This window comes from Watersipora subatra, chromosome 10 (assembly GCF_963576615.1).
Source record: "Watersipora subatra chromosome 10, tzWatSuba1.1, whole genome shotgun sequence".
NCBI lineage: Eukaryota > Metazoa > Bryozoa > Gymnolaemata > Cheilostomatida > Watersiporidae > Watersipora > Watersipora subatra.
Window position 1 is genome coordinate 25,052,150 of NC_088717.1, and position 21,863 is coordinate 25,074,012.

Here is a 21,863-nt window from a genome sequence, read left to right on the forward strand (position 1 = left end):
ACTAGTGAAGACCACCACTCCTAATTACTTTCAGCCATTTACGTAACAGCAATCTGGGTAAGGTGCTGATAATATATATCTAAATAACCTTGCAATTTAAGACAGAATTCAATGGCACAATTAATGATACTTCTCACCAATGCTAATGATATCATTTTCTCCCTCCCACATCTAATACTGAAATTATTCTGAACCTATCTACGGCCTAACCTACATTAGGCTATAAATTACTTGCAAATTTAGATACCAGGGCATGTCGGTTACATGGGAAGCAATATGAGTGACATATTGACATATGAGTGTTCCAACATACATAATTTTGAGATACAAGGAAAATTGTGAACAAACTTTTGCTATGAAATATGAGACAAATTTGATATACGAGCATGCGAGATAGTTCCTGGCGCGGCCGCTAGGTTACCGAGTAGGTATGCAAAGGGTCACATATGAGAGCAGAACTGCTCAATCTGTCTCGTCAGACCAGAGAGGATTTAGGAAGGCTGGCTTAAAGTGAAAGCAAGAAAAACTAGAGTTGGGTTTAGTATAATGTAAGATTTAAACTTATTGTTAAGTGTGTGTATGGTGAGCTAAGTTCATTTAAATTAAACTTAATGTTTATGTAATGTTACATAGCGTCACAAAGGTTTACTGTATTAAATGTGTTGCCGTTGAGTTTCTCAGAATGGCAGTAGCCACTACCTACCGTTTGTCTCAGGTAAGAGCACTCTGTACAGTGATGTGCATATAATGCCATATTTTATGGCAGATCATAACCACGATGTAGGTATTTGTAACTTTTTGAGTAAAGCAGTGAATTACAACAGCTACAAACATGTTTTGTCCATTGTAATATCCTGTTTTAGCGGTTTTTAAAAGATGGTAACCATTTAATTTGCATCTAGTTATTTTATATATGAAATACTGATGTGAGATACAAATGACTTTACATACGAGCTCGGTTTCAGAAATCATCTAGTTCATATTTTAAGGTATTGCTGTACGAGGAAGGAAATTTTCTAATGTTAGCCGACCTTTATATAATGGTGGAGTGTAGGAAAAAGTGAGCTGTTTTTTCCGGTTCAGCATACAAAGGAAGAATAGTAAATAGTACCGTGGAAGGTATTATAAGACATCTGTGTGGGCAGTAACAGTGCATAGTTTTGTATACCCATTTCTTTCAATTGATTATTGCGAGCGATTTGCATTGTTACTGATCAGCGACCTCAACAGCTGTGCGCATGCTGACATGTGAAATCATGCTGCCATGCCAACAGTATCAACAAATGCATTAAGTAACACGCATTTATCACGAGCCTAACCATTGCGAGATTAATCATGTCATATGATTCATGCAGCAAGGGCATTTTGCTTTCGCTTGCCGCCAATTATGTCTGTGACAGTGCGATGTGGCAAAGGAAGGAATTCTGTGCATGCTGGAAATGACATGAGATTGCTGTGTGGTGCATAAATTATATTTTATCTAGGCCGCAGCAATGGCTGCAAATTCAGTTGACGGTTGAAAGGGTAGTAGTCGTGTAAAAACAGGCCCATTAAAAATTTGAATCTGTTTGAATCAAATTTCAATTTTGAATTGAATTTCAAATCAACAAATTTGAAGTTGTTACGTAATTAAAGAGATATATTTTAACAACAAATAAAACTCACCAAAAACTTTACAAAATAAATAAATGCTGAAAAATGTTGCTTGGAAGCAAGTATGACTAGCTGACTTCTTCATCGCTCTCTGTCAGCGTTGGCATCTGAGTTACGCAGTGACTGAGAGTAGGTGAGCTAGCGAGAGTGGCTGTCAGCGCTTCCAGCCATGAGTCTACTTCTCCTTCATGCGATATAACAATTAGCATAGATTGTCCATCAATATCTTTAGTCGGTGTCACCCTTATGCAATCTTTCCCAACACGCTCAACGTGAGTGTTCTTTAGATTGATACATCTCTGTTTGTTATTGGTGACTGACTTTGAGCTAAGAACCATGTAGTGGTCTAGGATTGTCTTGTAGACTTTCGCTCTGGCAGCTATTTTCTTTTGGCTGTTTATTTGTATAAAAAGAAGGCCCGATTTCTGCATGTGGTGGTCGGAGCATGGTCTTTTATCATTAACAGTGTTGTTGTTGTCCTCTGGATATTGCCGTAGCGTGGGTAGCCTTGGATGTTGATTTGCAGGAATGCACTCACACACTACTTGAGATTTTTCTGTGTCCCTCATGCTCCGTGGCTGCAATAAAAATCGGTTCCAATTGTTTGCAAAATCAAAACAACACACACATTAGTCATGCTAACCGACCATTTCCCCTATAAGGAAAATATGTTGCCCTAATTGGACACTCAGACTTGTGGGAACAATGAATCGAAGCTACTAGTGGTATTAAGCATGAGTCATAAGCACCACTCTGAGGATGTCATTTGTAGTTGCAACGATTGACACCAGCAAATAATAGGCACCATTAGCCTGTTCGACAAGTCCAGCAGGTATAGTATGCCAAGCCAGTATCAACAGTCAAAAACATGAGGTTAGAATTTCATATGATGACAGGATATATCAAGTACTTGCTACTGAAGTTCACCGCTATTGAGATAGGAAATATTCGTAGGTTGCGAAGAGAAAGGAACTGGAGTTCAACAAGGTTAGCTCTACTAGATTTATGTAACTTACTTCAGTGAACAAAGAAATACCTATATTAAAGCTGAGAACCACCCAATGACAAAACATTTTCCTTTGACACAGTGAATAGGTATAGGCGTGTGCTAGTCATTCTTTTGTATATATGGATTTCCAGTTTCACACCTATGAATATACGTTAGTCACAATGACTACCGCCCGAAATGTAACACCTCAAGCGATGTTAGCGAAAAGTGCTTAAGAGAGCCTGATGTGCAAATAGGGTGCGGCTCAGCATTTAAAAAGTTGTCACTTTTGTTTCGAACAGCTACTCCGCTTGTCAATGACATTTGTCATCAGCTTGTTTACAATCTGTATAATTTCATCTATTTGGTTTCCTTTCCAGAATGACAAAAACTCATGAAGGCCACCTGCCTTTAACAATGGCCAACTGCCATCCCTCATGTTGTTTATCAGTTATGCAAACATAAATGTGAAACTTGACAAGCTGAACGAAGATTGATTAACCTTATCAGAAGGACAATGGCTAACTCTTCCATAACAGTAGCCAAACAAGACAGTTGTATCGAAGCTGAGATGAGGCCACTTGTAATTTGAAGTTGCCTAGTAATCTTGTCAACATTTTATAGGGACAACGAGTACACAGTAAAGAAGCTAGGGTGTTGAACCCCTTCAACCCACAAAGAGATCTCACATTTCAGATGAGGTCTTGTGGCTGGGGCCTGTGCCAATCAGTAGAGGGTTAATAGCCTTAGATAGTTGATAAACAAGATGCTCTGTGCTCAGAGGCCTCATGCCTTGCCATACTCGGTTACAAAGGCTAGATATGTAACTAGTATGTTTTAGTACAATTTAGATCATTTAAAGAGGAATTTACTAAAAGTTTCAGTAGATAATATCAGAAATCATATCAAAAATCATATGAGAAATCATATCAGAAATCATATCAAATATTTCTTTCAATGCGAATTTTTTGATATTTGAGGTTATTGGACTGTCAGGATGTTTCAAGATTAAAATCGACAAACTTGATTGGGGTTAAAACACTCAAGATTCAAGCGAAAGTGCGATTATGACGTCTATAGTCGCACTTTGACAAAGAGACCGAGAGAATAGAGACGCATAACGCCGCAACTTGAACACAATCCTTGATGAGAGACAGGTAGCTGCGCACGGAACACAATCCATGATGAGAGACAGGTAACTGCGCAAGTACAGACGTCTATTAGCTGCACACGGAACACAATCCATGATGAGAGACAGGTAGCTGCGCACGGAACATAATCCATGATGAGAGACAGGTAGCTGCGCAAGTACAGACGTCTATTGAGCGTAGTAAACGTGATCAAGTTTTATAGAGTTCAATCTTGAAACTTCTTGGCAGCCAGATTAAAAACATCAAAAACACTCGTCAATGATAGAAAAAATACCTACACTTTCTGATAAAATCTACTAAAATTTTGTGTAAGTTTATCTTTAAAACCTGTCAAAGGTGAAACAGGTTTTCGTAATGTATTGCATACAAGCAAATCCTTCTCATTGCTAAATCTCTACAGGAAGCTATTTCTAGTTCCTCATTTCACAACCAGAGGATAGTAAACAAGAAAGGTGACACATAGATATCTAACTTCAACCCAGAATGCTATGGGACAGACAGTAGAGACTGTCTGTCAGATCAAGGTACCAGCATAAGAACGTTTAGAAATGGTCAGACACTTATCCTCATGGGATGAGCTCAACAGAAGTGAAAATAGAAGCGCAGCGAGACGCTAGCAACAGTGGTTCAATATTTTCGCTCATTTGTCATGTTCAAAACAAAGTGGCTTGTCGTTATGTTTCATTGATATGAGAAATTTGTAAAGAACTTTGCTCTAATTTGACCACACCTCATGTGAGGAATTGGTCTCATGAGTCCAATAACCTTAAAAATAACAATAGGCCTATCTGAATGGAACAGACACATAAAATAGAAACAGTTGTATGATGCTACCACGATGAACAACCTGCAATTCACTGACCACTAAATAGATTACGTTTGACCAAATCCTTCAGTTTTTGTGAGATCGGTCTATGAGTGCGAGTTTATGAATTGTAGTGGTCCGCCATCTTTGTAAACGACTTTTACTGTTGAAAACACGAAGCTTCTGCAATTAATTTTCGCAAACGACGCTGTTGTTCGAGATTTTGTTCAGGTTGAACACGTTTTCCAGAAAACCCAGATATAAACTCAAAATTACACAAAAAATACCATTCAATAACGTAAAGTGAACGACCGTGTCGATTGTTTGTCTACAAATATGGCGCCATTTCCGCGAATGAGTGCATGTGCAGATGAGTTGATGACTTCAGAAAAACGAAGGATTATCCCAGCACATCTTTAACTACTTTCATCCAGACAGTTACCTCTAATATTTGTGACAGATCTTAAGAATGATTGTCAAAGGCCAAAGTCAGCACTGGGAGTATGACACTATATTACAGCCAAACAGTCTAAACAACATGCGGGTCATTGCACCAAGATGTTGTGTTGTTCTATGCCCGTTTAATCACTTATCGATATAAATGACAAAATTCAATGTTTTTAGATTTCTTCATCCGAACTAATCAATCATGTGACTTACTATCTGATAGCAGCAACTTTTACTATTGAAACTTGGTAGATAACCAGTTTATTAGCTTTTCAATGGGTCATGTGATCAAAGTTGGCCCCACAATGCTTGTCCACTCAGACCCAGCAATATACATACTGTTGATCTAATGACAAAAACAGCAAGTTGACTGAAACCGACCTGCAATTACCAAGAAAACCAACACTCCTATTCAGCTGTAATCAGCTTTGACTATCATCAAAACTTCAAACCTATACCGACCCGCTGAGCATCATTGCTTGCAATGCCAGTATTCCATCCAAATAAGCAGATTCCATTTAATCTTCTGTACGACCTTTAGCCTTTATTTAACCTGCCACCTTTGATCACAAGCGCGTTGCGTTTATCTCATGTATAGCTTAGCAAACTGTCTTTAGCTGGTGATAACGCCGTCGTCGTGTTATGACATGTTGCCATGATGTTGTGACACGTTTTTGTATCATATCTTAATAGCTAGTAGCCGTACTCTGGCATCTCTAGCCAAAGCAATATCGACTACCTTCATTATCGTGTAAATAAATTATCTAACAAATTATCAGAACAAAAGACGATATCCAACATCATGGCATACGATATCTCATGTGATTTTGCGAGCCTGACCTATGACACTCTTTTGAAAAGAGTCATTTAGTAAATTACAATGATTTTTGATTTTAGTAACTGATGCATTACCTAGAAACAAATGCAAAACCTACGCTCAGAGTTTTAGCGAGACATGCACAATCTACAGCCAGGTCAGAAGTCTTAGTAACCGAAACACTGTGGTCATAAGGATATAAGTTATAGTGAAAAGATTTATATTATGCTAAAAATACATACCTGCATTTCTCAGAAACTACAGTCCTTGAAATAGCTTGATCAACTGAATAACGAAACAGCGTGATCTTTCACGGCACAAAGCGAAGGATATGCTACGAGTAATTGACTAATGCCTATGTTCTTATGGCTCTTGATGGAGAATTGACCGGTTTTTGTTTTATAAGCTACAGCTTTCTTGTAGACTTGATTCCTATCATTATTATTCGAAGTTGAGGCTTGGACACGTCTCGTAGATCACTAAGAGCTCAGCAAGCACTTAAACCATCAAACAAATTATCCAATTGGAAGTCAGTGCGGTGCTTATCGCGTGACAACGACAGAAAGCAGTCAACTGAAAGAAAACAATTTACCGGTTAAACTGATTTAGCTGAATTGGCTTTTTAAAAATCTTTAGTGAAATATTTTACTAAAAATGTTTAATGCAGCAAAATTTTAAAACATTATTTTTGCAATGAGAGTTACTACAACACTATGTTTCAAAATCTTAGTCTTCTAGTAGAATTATTGATTTTAAGTAAATTGCATCGTCTTTGCCTGAGTGTTTGTCCAGTACGTAATGGCTCTATTCATCTGACAGGGCGTAATCACTATTTGTGCTAAGATATAGTGATTAGAGTGGATGGCTGCCTCAGGTTCTAGATGAATCACAGATTAAAGATATTCTAAGGCCTTGATGAGAGTCAAATAATCACAGAGATCGGCTGCTAGCTATTGAGTAAATAGTTCCAGATTTTAACACTGTTGACAACTACCAAAAACAGAACCTCGAAGCTTGCTTTGGGGAAAATCAAAAATAAAAATTGATACTATCATGCATTAGTTATACAAACATTCGAAACAACAACAACAACAACAACAACAACTGCCACCGAAGCAAATGGCTATCATCAATTACTCTTACTTGTCATTTCTGGTTAGAATGGCAAACTAATAAAAAAATTAATGTTTCGCGATGCTATGACACATACTGAAGAGTTCAAAGCATTCTGGGCATAAATCAGATGGTCAACTCTTGGCAAAAAACCAAACTGTTACAATTAATCTAAGTTCTTTCTTTCAACTGCTGCTTTCGAGCTCTGGCTTTGCTCAAATTTGAATCGTCATTACACCCCAGAGGTGATCCAAGTTCCGGATGTAATTTCACCTGAGAATGCAGTTATTAACATACAAATATTGCGATTTACAAACATTTGCTGTTGAGATTAAACTTCCGCCAGCCAAGCTAACGCACTACGCGTTGGCCAAACATTTCTTGACTCAATAAATTTCACGTCATGACATTTCAATGGAATATTGCCCAATGCTCAATAAGACCATTATAGGGTCACCCGATGTGGTACGGAAGGTATGTAAACACTCGCCTATTTGAATTCATGCCTTGCTTTGTCTGCATTCATGGAGACAAATGGACATTCATGAAGCAAATACGCAGGCTTTTCTCCTACTATACACTTATCAGTGTAAAAACAAGGAAAACATTGAAATGCCTTTGAGAAAGCATTTTTCATAAATTAGCGCAACTCTTGTATCTGTGAGCTACGGTGCATTTCAGAAATGTGATGCACAATCAGCAATGGAGATATGAGAATCCATCTATGGGTTTATGGTGAAATTTCACATGCCAGTTATTAGATGCATATGAGGAACCCTTTCTTAAATCAATTTTCAAGTATTTTACCATTTTATTTTTCAGGTTATTTTTCTGCTTCTGTAGGTTTGCACATACTACATACCGCTGGCAATGTTAGTCGTAATAAGAATACCTTTCACAACACTTTGTTATTTGGAGGCCTCAGGAAAAGGAGGGAGAGGAGTAGAACAAAATGGTCGACAGGAAATGTAAGGGAGTTCATGAGCTGGCAGCATGCCATTGATCATGTCACAAGTATTCCGTCAAAATAGGCTACTTTGGTGGCTCATACCACCGAAAGAGGAAAATAGTGTGCCAACATTTTTTAGACACTAAGGCATTGTTTTTGACTCCCGGAGTGCTAAATTTTATTTTGGTTAGAACAATCTTCTTAAAAAAGTACAAAAAAAGTTTTTACATTACGATTGGAAACAAGCTACTGCATATTAACCCTATATATCTTAAGCATTAGAATATAATTTACGCAGCTCACTTAAAAACAAGATCACGTCATGAGAGATTTCCTTATTAGATCTGCAGTTGGCGTGCCTCGGGCATTAAAGTAGCAATCGTATACTTTACTAACACAAAGCTCCTGTCACCCTCATCATGCAATAGCTCTGCCTACGTCAACTAAATGAGATTACGTAGTCATCCAATTTTAATTGCCTGGCGAAGATTTTTGACATATTAGATAGCCACAGTATTATGTGTTTATTTGGTCCTGTCATGTAGCAGAAGACAAGCTTATACCTCCTTTTCAATGATATGATACAATTCGGCAATGATAAGGGTATACCCTTGGCCGAGTATAGTTCAACAAAAAGGACATCCTCAATTCAGTAGTCATTTGATTGGTTTGACGGAAACATCCTGCTGTGGCAGCTTCAAATCTTTCTTTCAAGATGAATTTGCACAACATTTTAGTAGATTGTATCAAGAAGTATTGGTAATTTTCTATCATTTGTGATTGTTTCTGATGTTGGAGGAGATTTGAGGCCCAGCTTGTTTCAAGATTAAAATCGATAAAACTTGATGCCGTTATAATCAAGATAACCAGTTAGATCAAGTGAAGTTGTGATTATGATGTATATAGTTGCAAAGAGACTGACAGCATAGAGACGCGCAACGCTTCAACTCGAACGAACGCAATAGCTGAAATCAACTATCTCAATTTCAACAGTTAGTTATATCATTTTGCACGTAGTTTTCTTCTGAGCATTTTAACAGCAATCGATTATTGTCGATTTTAATCTTGAAACATCCTGGCAGTCGGATCACCTCAAACATAAAAAACATTCACAAATGATAAAAAAATACCGATACTTTCAGATAAAATCTACCAAAATTTTATGTGAGTTCATCTTTCACACTTATAACAGGTTGGTATTGTTTACTCACCTGATCATACGCCTGAGTAAAGTCGATCGTGTAGTTTTCTTATTTTTTTGGCTCTTCCAGTTTATGTGAGATTTCGAAATTTTGATCGCTTTGCTCGCAATAGGCTTTCAGTATCATGTGGAAGTTTCAATTCAATTCAATGAGATAATTAGATGTTGAGATTTCGCCGAAATACCGAAGGTACTTCTAATCGACTGAGAAATGAAAAATGGCTGCTGACAGAACTTTAGTGCATTGATTGGAATCTTTGGTAATGAAGGATTAAAAACAGCCAAAACTGGAAAGCTTCTTCTCTCCAGCAACAATAACTGTGCACTAAAGCTGTTTTTTTCTATTCATACCAAGTATACCCACTCTATCGAACGCGGTGTACAGCGATCGCTAGATTTCTTCATTTTCCTTTAAAACATCACTTTTTTGAAAGAGTGACAAAACAATAGCTTACTGTATTTGATTTCCATTTTTTTTAGTTCTGCAAAATTTGACATCCTGAATAGTATTCAGTTTAATATGATTTGTGCTATTCACAGTTGATTGAAAGTATGTTACTGCGGTCTCAGATCAGAGGACCTGCTTGTACATACAAGACAAGGTATCAAAGTGTTAAAAAGAGCAAGCAGATTAAAGTGGTCATGCTATTTCACTTACAATGAGCTTCCATTAAGGAAATTCAATCCTGCGTCACTTAACAAAACAAGTGGTCATAGACAAATATTGGTCAATGTCCGGTCAAATATTAACCAACTATTGAAAATGCAACGGTTTAAATTTCATGAACCCAATTTAGAACGAGGTCTATTCTACAAAAGAAAACTGACGTCAGAAAAAAATCATGTTGATGTTTACTGTGATCTTGATATGTAACAAACGCTTCCCATGTTACCCGATTATATGCAAAATAAGTATTATTGAAAGGATGGTACAATGAGATGAAATGTAACACCTCTCAGGGTATCATTATTCAGGATAGCCACATGTAGTTTAGGCACTTTCTGTCACAACCAGTGGATCTCCAAAAAATTTAGTCGCAACTCGTTTTCCTCTGTTCAGACGATTCAGATGAGTAGGAAGCAGTTACTAACTTAAAAAACTAAATCATAAGTTGCCAAAAAGTGCAAATCTAATGCATTGCGGTATCAGCAATTTTCTTAACAATAGGCTAATTTTCAAACTAAAAGATTCATAATTTTTGGAGCAGTTTCGTCAATACTTCAGAGTTGAAACATAAATGCTGCAGGAAGTTGCTTGAACTTTAAGGTTGGCCGATTTGATACACGAATAAACTAAATTAAGTATGGTTATTTTATATTTGTTTATTTATTATTAATTGACAATCTTTCTATGTAAATAAACTTAAAATAAATAATGAAAAAATATTCAGAAAAAATTATGTTGTAATATATAATAGCATTCTTTGTAGCATTTCTCTTGAAAAACCTTGTTGAACATTTTTTTCAAAATGAAACTTTAAAAAATTTGAGAGTTCATAAACTATCTTTAACTGGCTATTTTTAACAACATAAACAAATGTTGACCTCGACTTATAATTCCTATGCAAAAACTTTTTTGTCACATGGATTAAAATTTAGACTATTTTCTCAACACACAAAGTCAACTACGAGACCTGACCTTGATAATTTCTCAACAGATACAGTTGATAAGTAAAAGTGAAAAATATAAGAGAAATCTAAAGCAACATGTAAAATAATAGATAATAAATAAACTCATACAATTTAAACTGTATATAGTATGAATGAAAGCTACATTGCATATTTTTATTACACACTTTATGCTGAACTAATGTATTGCAAGCCTTCTCTTCCCCTCACGTATCTTTAGAGTCACGTAACAAAGAAAAACTTCTTTTTGCTAATTGATACGTTAATAACCAGTTTTTATGCTTTTTTGCTTTTTAGATTTAGGCTTCCACATTTGTTGTTTTTTTACATATTTGTATGAGATGTATTTGTTTCAATATGTTGTTATTATTTGAAATATTATCGTTGTTTTTGATCCCTGAAATGAATCAAACTAAATAAGATGTTTTCTTATAAGATGTTTCTGACATATGCTGTTTATTGACACATAGTAAATCTCAAACTGAATCAAGTTCATAAGAACAAACAAGTATGGCGGCTAAACAAGAGCTGCCATTTCGAGTTGGTTAATACTCATAGGAATGACTGTATTACATAATTATTGCAGTAGCACTAATACTTGATTATATCCAAGTAGAGCTGTTTATCTTTTCACTCTTAGCTGGACTGTGTCAAGGTGTCTGCGCTTATAAATAATGAGAAAGTAACACTCATGAAGCACATTTCTTGTATTGTTTATTGAGGTGATATCGACATCAGAGAACATGGAATACAAGATTATCAGATGGGTGCATGTATATTTACTGCAGCGGAGATGCATTGATCAACCGTTGATTGACGTACCTGTGGACAATAAGTACAGCGTGTTGACAGGATATCGGACATAAGAGTGCCTTGAGGAAACTCGGTGATATATTGAGTTGTTACGGCCTGTTACTTTGGATTAGGTTCAGCTCTGTAACCATCATAGTTGTTGGATTTATGACAGGAGGTTGCGACAAAATGACTTGGATGATGTTGGAAAAATAAAAATTGATAGGTACTTTGGTGCTTTATACAAGTAGGTTTTAGAGAATTCTGACCCGAAAAATAGCAAAATATACATAAAAGAATTATAATAGCTAAAGAACTGAAAAATTGTGAGAATAAAACACCTTTTTTTACTGCTTGCCAAGAAACTCTCGTCCTAGCAAATATATTTTGATATATTAACAATACTTTTGAGTTTACGAACTGTTATTCAGAGAACAATTACGTAGATTTTTACGATAATAATTTTCTAGGACTGCAATATTATCATTTTGGAAGCTGATACTAGATTTTGGGTAATGTTCAATCTCTATATCATGTCCTAGATTTTTTATGCCAAATGCCTGTTGTTGGCAGACAAGGAGACTGATTACTAAATAGGCCATTCTAGCAACTGAGCAGTGAAATGTCTCATGGTGCGTTTACACTGACCGATTTTGTCGGGCACAGACAAATTTGATGAGTCGGTGTCGGTAGGTGTGAACAGAAAGATCGGTGTCGGCACCGATCTGAAAGTCGGTGTCGGTGAAACCCAGCAGTGCCCGGTTGCACCGACAAATCGGACGCTCATCAGCCAATCAGAAGCTAGGAGCCTCTGATTAAATGAGCCTACGCTTTAATGACAGTGCTAAGTTTATGAAATGAAAGGGCTAGGTTTAATGAGAGGCTAGGAGACTGTCATTAAACTTTCCCTAGCGCTCTTTCTGATAGTGAACTTTTATTTAAATTAATTAAAAGTGAATAGCCAGTTGTACGAATACTACTATTAATATGATAACATAAATGACGACGATTGATAGCATAACGAGTAACAAGGCTATAATAAAAAGGACAACACATATAATAAAATATTTACAGACATATAAAATATATACAAACATATAATTACATATAATATAGACTGTCAGAGCTGCCGCAGCCGATCCTGCCATCAATAACATCTCATCGTCATCGGAAGACTCCATTCGGCATTCAGTAGTTGCTTATAGCGGTAGTAGTAGGAGCAGTAGTAGTAGTGTAGTACTAGTATATAATTTTCCACATCAAGCGCGTTGACTTTTATGTGTACTCGTCTCTGCGTGGTCGGGTGAAGGTCAGAAGGGCGAAGCGCTGTGATTGGCTGTTGGTACCGACAAAAATAGTTCGATCGTTGCAATGTAAAGGGGGAGTCGGTGTCAGCACCCATACGTGAAATGTCTGAGGTACCTGTCTGAGTCGGGGTATTGGCACCTAATCGGAGTCGGTGTTGGCCAGTGTAAACGCACCATTACTGCTTCAACCATCTATTGTAAGTTTACATGACGGCGCTTAGTCCGATGAAATAGAAACATTAATTCTCATATCAAATAGATGTAAAACAGACATCTAAGGAACATGTTACCAATGCTATTAGGTAACTACTAAAACTCAATTTTGGAAAATAACACAAAAAAGTACTAATTCGCAACAGATTTTATGGAAAGTTTATGCCAACAGCGAACCGGTATGGTAGTTAATAAAAGTCACCAGTGTCAACAGTAGTTAGTAAAAGGCAACTGACACTACATAATTTCAAAATGAGAAGGAGTGTACTAAATAAAATACCATTTCAGCGTCCAGAGTGATTATAGTATATCGGGTAAAAAATTCATTTTATACAAACCTACATAATAGTTGGTTTAGTAACAATTCATAAACCAAAGAAGTTTTTTAACATATCATAGACTTTTTTAGTCTGTGAGTTTCTGGGCACATGGTAGAGATAAGTGTTTCATTTTCACACCTGTTTAGTTCTCTTGCTGTTTAAATTATTCTGTGAAAATGTTGCCTTTTTGAGTCATAATTTTTTATCTCCCCTTGTATGCTATACTCACTTGTATGCTATACCCACTTGTATGCTATACCCACTTGTATGCTATACCCACTTGTATGCTATACCCACTTGTATGCTATACCCACTTGTATATATGTAGCACAAAAACCTATAAACTTTTCTCCTTACAATATCATCGAAGTCATCTTGTCGCAACCTCCAGTCATAAACCTTTCAACTGTGGCGGTTACAGAGCTAAACTTAATCCAAAGTAACAGGCCGTAACAACTTAATATACCACCGAGTTTCCTAAAGGTGGTCTTATATCTGATATCCTGTCAACATGCTGTACTTATTGTCCACAGGTACGCCAATCAACGGTTGATCAATGCATCTCTGCTGCAGTAACAATGCATGCACCCATCAAATAATCTTGTATTACACGTCCTCTGATGTCGATATCACCTCAATAAACAATACAAGAAATGTGCTTCATGAGTGTTACTTTCTCATTATTTATAAGTGCAGAAACCTGGAAACAGTCCAGCTAAAAGGAAAAAGATGAACAGCTCTACTTGGATATAATCAAGTTTTAACAGTGTAAAGGCCCATACACAGTATCATTCAAATCGACGATTAGCTGCGCAATTGATCGCAACGATGGGCTGCTATGACGTCATTTTGCATTGAGCGGCCAACTTAATCGTTGCTAGCGATGATGTGATGGACTTTCAACATGTTGAACTCTAACACCGATGATCGCAACTGTTAGCATCTTGATTGGCTGTTTGTTGACCGCATCGGATCCAATTTCAACAGTTGGGAAGATTGGTGTCAATTCAGGTAAGATTTAAAAAAGATAAGTTTTTGTGAGTTTCTAGCCCGCAGTTCCTAACTCATTTGCGGAATGTTATACAAATGTTGCACAAATGGTATAAAAGTTACAAAACTATTTTCTTCTGTCCATGGTACTACTGATTACATATTTTCGCCAACACAGCTGCACATTTTTCAAACTGACTAGAACTCGTGGGCTATGATCTCACAAATAGTTATCTTTTTTAAATCTTACCGTCAATATATATTCCCAGGCATGGGCGAAGAACTACGCTCTGATGAATTGCATAATCAGATAATTAAAAGATAACAAAAAGACCCGCCATATCACCAATTTCTAATTGATTGCTGGTTAGCGATCATCTACATGTCCTACAGCTAATCGCTCATAGTGTGTACACCTTATCGTCGGTGATGACGTAAAAATAGCTAATCGCTTTCAGTCCATCCCACAGCTGAACGTTGATTTGAGCGATAGTGTGTACAGGCCTTTACTGCAATAAGTAATACAGTCATTCCAATGAATATTAGCCTACTTTTAAACAGTAGCTACTGTCTAGTACAGTCATACTTTTACATACAACTTGATTCATTTTGGTGTTCGGTTCGTTTATCTGATCAGTTGTATGTTTTCCTCTTATGTTGAAACTGTTGTATGATAAAACAAGTACTCTTATAAGAAAATGTTTTATTTTGTCCGAACGCTTTCAAAACTTAATGCCATGATACCGGTAAATACATCAAGAAAGCATGCAAGGTTAAAGCAGGTAAAAATATCTACTCATATAGTGTGTTACAGACTTGGTAATGTTCATAGACCACTATTAATACGCCATCATGTCAAACATGTGTCAATCAACTGGATGACACCTGTATTGACATGCTATTATAAAGTTTTACTTACTTCCTAGTAATAACTATACAAACGTTTTTAGAAACGGAGTTTAAAATAAATTACATACTTGAAGTTCTACTGTGCTGTCTAAACTCAAGTCTTTGACAGCAATCTGAGTCTCAATCACTTCTGATAGAAACAAAGCTTCCGTAGCCTCCAGAAAACGTTTGATTTACTGTAGGAATAACTCTCAACTGTAGCATCAACTTCAGTTACTAAAGTCAGCTGCTGCCATATTTTCCAGCGCCATCTTACTTCTGACCATCAGCTTTACGAAATTGCACCGATAATGTTCTAGGAGACATCCATATAGACAAACAACTAATTTAATTAATAAGCAAATCATATAATTTTAAAATTTTAGAGTTTAAAGCATTGTCTACATACTATAAAAATCTGCAACATTAACAAAAGTTGCAACCTCATGTTCGCTCTAAATTTTCAGCCATTTAACAAGAACTTTTAACACTTCTTTGCAATTTGTACCATAAAATACACTCTTAGTTATAATAAGATTGATGTCTGGTTTGAAGACAGGGTTAGGGGTTACGATGAAAAATTTGTTTTGTAAAGGAGTCGATCCCCTGACATTCAGCTTAATAGACTGACAGCTTAGAACCATCCCTAGACAGCTGCCTTTCAGGTACGGTGATCCCTCGCTTATCACAGGAGTTCCATTTAAAAAATAACTCGTGATAAGTGAAATCCGTGAAGTAGTCAGCTTTATTTTTTTATTGTTTTACAATGCGATACTGTAGGCAACTATAAAATGACACCAAAAATCAAAACCTGTTTAACGGCCCAAAATTTGTTTAAAAAAACCTAACTTAATACTGGTAATTAGTACTGCTGCTGTCATAGTTCTATTATTTTCCTCCATTATGAAACAAACCAAAGATTCATTTATTCCATAATGGGGCTTTACAGCCGCATAGCTTTTACCTTCCTTTAGCATGTCCAGAAGTATAACTTTTTCTGTAAAAGTTAGCATCTTCCTCGGCCTCTTTGGCACGTCCAGAGGCCCTTTTTTCGGTGCAAAACATTTCTTTGACATTGTGGGGTTTTTATGGAGAAAATTTGCATACGTTAATTAAACAGAATGTACAGAAACGAAAACTGTTGACAAGTGAAAGAACAATACAGCACAGCAACATTGTTTTACTTCTAGACAACATTAAAGTCCCCGAGTCAATCAAGATTTAGAGCACAATGCACTGTAAAGAAATCTGTAAAGCTGCGAAAAATGAAGCGCGATATAGCGATGGATCATTGTTCTCAGAATCTAGAAATTGTGCAAAAATGTATTTCCTGTGCTTTATAATAGAAAAGTTAACAGAAATAATAAAGATTAAGTTTGACAAAAAGACCATTTATTGATAATTTCTCATGTCACACGTGACACTATTTCACGGCACACCAGACTAACAGAATACTAAAATCTCACAATATATGTTAAGCAGATAATAGCTAGGATGTACGCGTTTATGATATAATTAAACAGACTTTAGTCTTATATACTTATCAAACATGTCAAAGTTTTATGCTACTTGCATGGATATTTTTTAAAAGAATAAACCCAACATCGCAGGAAGTTTAAAAAGCAGGCTTTTTGATTTGTAGGCGAAACTCTAACTGTCATTATATTACTCAGGTAGAGACAGGCTCAACATAGTTCAAGAGATCATATAAGCCCAAACCACTTTGAAGTGCAAAGCATGTTAAGCATGCTGGTTATCCTAAAAGTAAATAATAAGACAAAACAGCTGACTTACCGTACCTGAGTGAGTTCTGTCTAAATAGCTTGGTTCGTTGGATTGAAATGATATTGCGTCTAACTTATACCTTATATGGTTCTTTCAACAGTGAGCAGCGCTAGATGAGTGTGAAGCCAATGTATTGAACCGCTTGCCTTCTGTTACATAATCATTTGTTTCCTTAAGTAGCTATAAGCTAAAGCTTTTAACTATTCTCTTGTTAGCTGGCAGCCAAATAGTGCTGACCTCGTAATGGTTTTGTAATTTAATTTCTCTCTGTCAATACTGAGAAATAGCATTGCTACCTCAAGCCAAACTCTTACTAGCCATTTTTTCCTACACGTAGAGACCACCATAGAAAGTTTACCAAGTTGACATTGAAACTGGAGCCTCAAGTTCTGATCATAATATATGTAGATGTTTGCTTCTAAAGACTGTCTCATGCTACTAACTGGTCATGCTAGGTTATCCTAGCTGCCCAAATAATAACATTGAACTGTATTTGATTCCTTGCAAGATGGACCGACCAAAATACAAACTCATGACTTTGGAAATAGTTTATTGAACTTACATTAACAATATATACCATTTTAATTTATTTCAATGAAAAAACTTTATTCTCCCCTAAATTTGCTTACTCTTTTTTCAACAAACCATTTACTTCTGTCATTGGGTACATGATTGATTACTTCTCGTAACATCATAAGTTACATAACACCGTAAGTTACTGTGCAATATAAAATGTAAGTTACTTCTTGTAAGTTACATACTATAAATACCAGCCTATCTGATGATGCTATTTCTCTACATTAAATTATTTGCCTTTGAATATGTTCTATATCAAACACTATCTACCTAAAACGGTTAAACATTTCTTTAAACAATACTTCAAAGATATTTATATTTCAGGGTATTTTGTCTGTGAATGTGTTCACTTTGAGACCTAGATTTGTAAAACATTTCTATTGAATGAGATTTTTTGCGATAACTTCTTTTTATGTAACAATAGTTAAAGGTTGACTTGCAACAAAATTCACATTACTGTTATTTGGTATCAAAAGAGTTAACATGTCTTAATCTGTTGTGTTGTAGGTGCCAAATATGTGGAAATGTGACTACAAACTCCTAAAAGCTCAAAAACGAAAAGCCGCCGTAGATTGGAATCTGTTTATTTATCTGACGTATTCATTACAGTTCAGTTATTGTCTTGTCACATGATGTTCTCATGTGAATTGAAAAGCCACTAAAAAGCTCAATATAAAACTCCTCGTAGCACTAGTTTATGACAAACACTTCAGGTTTTACCAAAGACCCCGTATCAAATATAGATGCTCACTACTTTACAGTTTTGTTGCGGCTTGATCAAATCGTCAAGTCGTAATCTGATCATGTGACCCAATACTTCGCAAATAATTTTTGCAGCACTTTTCGATTATCACAGGTGACCAACAGGCTCGTCTTGATTATCAGACAATGATATGTACTCCTTCGAGGTAAGGTTAAAAAATTAAATGATTTTTTACGGTAAGTTATAAGATATCACTGCTAAAAGTGACAGCATTACAATGACAATAAAATAGACGCGTAAGAACAATAGACATTGTTTTATTGAATGCGTGAAGTATAGTTGTGAAAATATTTCAACGAATAAGCTTGCATGAAAGTGTAAAGAGAAACCATCTACCACAACTACGTCACATTTGAGCCGTTTTGGAAAAAGAATCCAAAATACGGCGGCCTTTGTGGCTGCGATTAACTGTTCATTTTTTAGCTTTTAAGAGCTTGTGATCACATTCCCACATATTTTGCACCTACAATACAACAGAGTAAGACATGGTGAATCTTTTGATACCAAATAGCTGTAATGTGAATTTTGTTGCAAGTCAACCTTTAAGATAACAATTGGTGTATAATTTTTTCAATTATGACTATACAAGGTGTGTTACCCTACGAAAACAGCTTACACCTGTTTCAATCTCAAAGTCATTGTTGGACAGAAGTTTGTTCAACCCATAACTTATGAAATGACATACAATGACAGCTACTATAATTCATTAACATAAGGCTTACTAAGTCATGTATAAGAGCTAAGGTGGAGTTGTTTTATCCTTCATTTGTCAAGCCCCTATGTCCAATGATTAGTTGAATTTGGATGTATTAAATTATCTTTCATTTACCAGCCATCTATAAGTAAAATTCTGATAAAATGGTTAGCTTCACAATAGAGCATTTTTAAATAGCCCAATGAAAGTCTCCAACTAAAAAACAGCTCTATAGCAGATATGCAACACTTAAATAAAACAGAGTGCAGTAACAAAACTGAATCTTAAAAGGGGTGGATTTAAAATTAAACGGCTGTAGCCCTTATGCTGCACATCTTGCAACCAAAGCTCAAAAATTTGGAAAGTAAAACCTTGCTGATCCCCAAACTTATCTATTCGGGCTCTTGTTCTCCATGTAGTTAACCTATTTATTATTTACAGCTATTCTCTGCGCTGCCGTTAAAACTCTAATCTTTGCTACCGTGTCCTGCTAAAAGATACTGATTTGTAATCTCAACAATCGGACTACTTTGGGTGCGAAAGTAGCTGAGTTTAGGGCTATGTACACCAGCTGATGATATGGCAAATTGTGACAAAATCTTGATTGGTCAATACATATCGAAAAACTTTTATTTTCAGCCAAGTGAACTTCAGTTTGAACTTTTTCAACTTGCAAATGACTGTTCGGTTGTGACAAGCAATCAGTTCTGATTGAAATCAGTTCCATTTCCTCATGCAAAACAAGCTAGCTTGTGCTAACAACCAATAAGAATGAGCACATTGGCAGGCATGTCAATCAACGGCGTAAACCGGTTGGTGTGCTGATTTGCCATGTGAATGAGCAGCTAGAAAAATCAAACCAAAGCTAATAGCAGATTATGAGCTATAATACACACGGCTTAGGATCTCTATTTGATATTCTGCTGAATGGTATCAGGGCAAGTACACGAGTGAGAAGGGTCCACTGGACACATTCTCAACGTAGATCTTTCTAATTGAACAATGACGAATGGATAAATGCGTGATTAGGACAAGCGTATGATTAGGCCAAGTACCTAACAACCAAATGCACGATGGACATCGGACATCCTCCCAAATGAACAGTAACCAAGGAACGCACATGTAAAGCATTTGCCTGACTATAAGAATAACTGGACTACAAAGAAATTTATTGTAAATTAAACTACTTGCGTATTTACCTGCCTACATACACCACTAATCTCTTACTTCAATGATAAGATCTACTAACTTTTGAAAAAAACTTTCAAGCGCCTATGAAATTTATTAAAAGTCAGTGGTAGATTGAATTTTGCTCTAACAGTCACATACATATGTTAAAAACAAGGAATTGCCATATGGAATCACGCTTTATAAGTGTGAACACTGCGTACACATCAAGTGCAAAGCTAAAATTACTTTGTATGGTGATCATATAACAAACCAAATGCACAGACAGACTAGCACTCCAAATATTATTTAGCGAAATCTTCTATCTTTATGCGATGAGGTGAAGGTACAAGGAATATTACATTTTTTAGTTTAATTTTTCCTTCTAGGTCTGTTACCTTTTTTATGCATAACTTTCTTGTTATAAACAAATAAATAAATAAGGCTCGCTTTAATCATAAATAAAAAGATCAAATTGTTTTTATTTCTGTATAATTATACTCTGTTAACGTTTACAAGGACAAAAAAATGAAAGAAGTGCATATCAAGTCCTTAACACTTTCACTGCCGTAGACGCATAAATGTGTTTTCGTGGGACCACTGCTGTAGAAGCATTATTGCGACTTTCCCAACAATTGCGTAGTTACCAAATTTTATTATTCGTTGACAACATAACCCACGATCTTTAAAACTCTTATGAACTTTACAGTGTTGTCCGAAGTTTTGTCTATAAAATTAGCCTAAGCTAACGAAGCAACTTTAAACTTTTGTTTGAGAATTTCTAATTTCAAAACGAACATGTTTTTTGTGTGAGTTCATTAATTACCACGCGCATGTCAGAAAACAGGTAATTAGTTATGTTGATGACATAGTCAATTCAGATTCACATTTTTGTAATTATACAGATAATTAAATCAGCAACACTGTCTCTGATAGTGATGAAAGTAATAATTTTGTAAGAGTAAGGAACATCATGGAAGATCATTTTAGCTTCGCATCGATCGTAGCTTCACATAGCTTTACCATCACACAAATTATAGATCCATTGAATTTTTGCATAGCAATATTGGTTAAAATGTTGGCAAATTAAAATATGTAACAAAAATGTTCTGGATAGAGATTGATATTGGAAAAAAATACTGTTTACATATCACGAAACAATATCGACAATTTTCGGTAAAATGGCTGGCACTTGGCAGATACCCGAACTTATACATGGTTGGCATCGAAAGGGTTAAAACAGTACATCAAGTAACTGGGCAACCATCCTAATCGCGCACATGTCCAGCAGGCACTGTTTACTCATGCACATGTCCGTCCCAAGAAGCCCGACTGGATATTTGGACAGTAAGGTTTCCAATGTACAAATCATTTTTTAGGCAGTATTGGAGCTGACACTTAAAACTGGCCAAAATTGGTGTGAATTTAATTTGACATACATCTTATTAAACTGTAGGTTGTAAGGGCACAGCTTCTTTGTATGAGGAAAAACGTTTTCCTCTAGTAGAATATCTTCATCAGTGTGAAAATAAGCTTTATAGCTTGTAGCGTTTCACTACATTATCAGACCATGAAAGGTCGGTCAAGCTTCATCATCTAAACCAGCGCATCCCTA

General features: G+C 36.0%; 1 protein-coding gene across 1 annotated transcript; it reads right to left on the bottom strand.

Annotated features, from left to right (window-relative positions):
* Positions 1-1,456: 1,456 nt before the first annotated feature.
* LOC137406107 (uncharacterized) lies at positions 1,457-6,242 on the bottom strand. The gene is made up of 2 exons (XM_068092637.1): positions 6,104-6,242; positions 1,457-2,231 (listed from the first exon to the last, which is right to left on the bottom strand). The coding sequence occupies exons 1-2, from the start codon at positions 6,107-6,109 to the stop codon at positions 1,722-1,724; spliced, it is 516 nt and encodes a 171-aa protein (XP_067948738.1). The 5' UTR covers positions 6,110-6,242; the 3' UTR covers positions 1,457-1,721.
* Between the last annotated feature and the right edge of the window lie 15,621 nt (positions 6,243-21,863).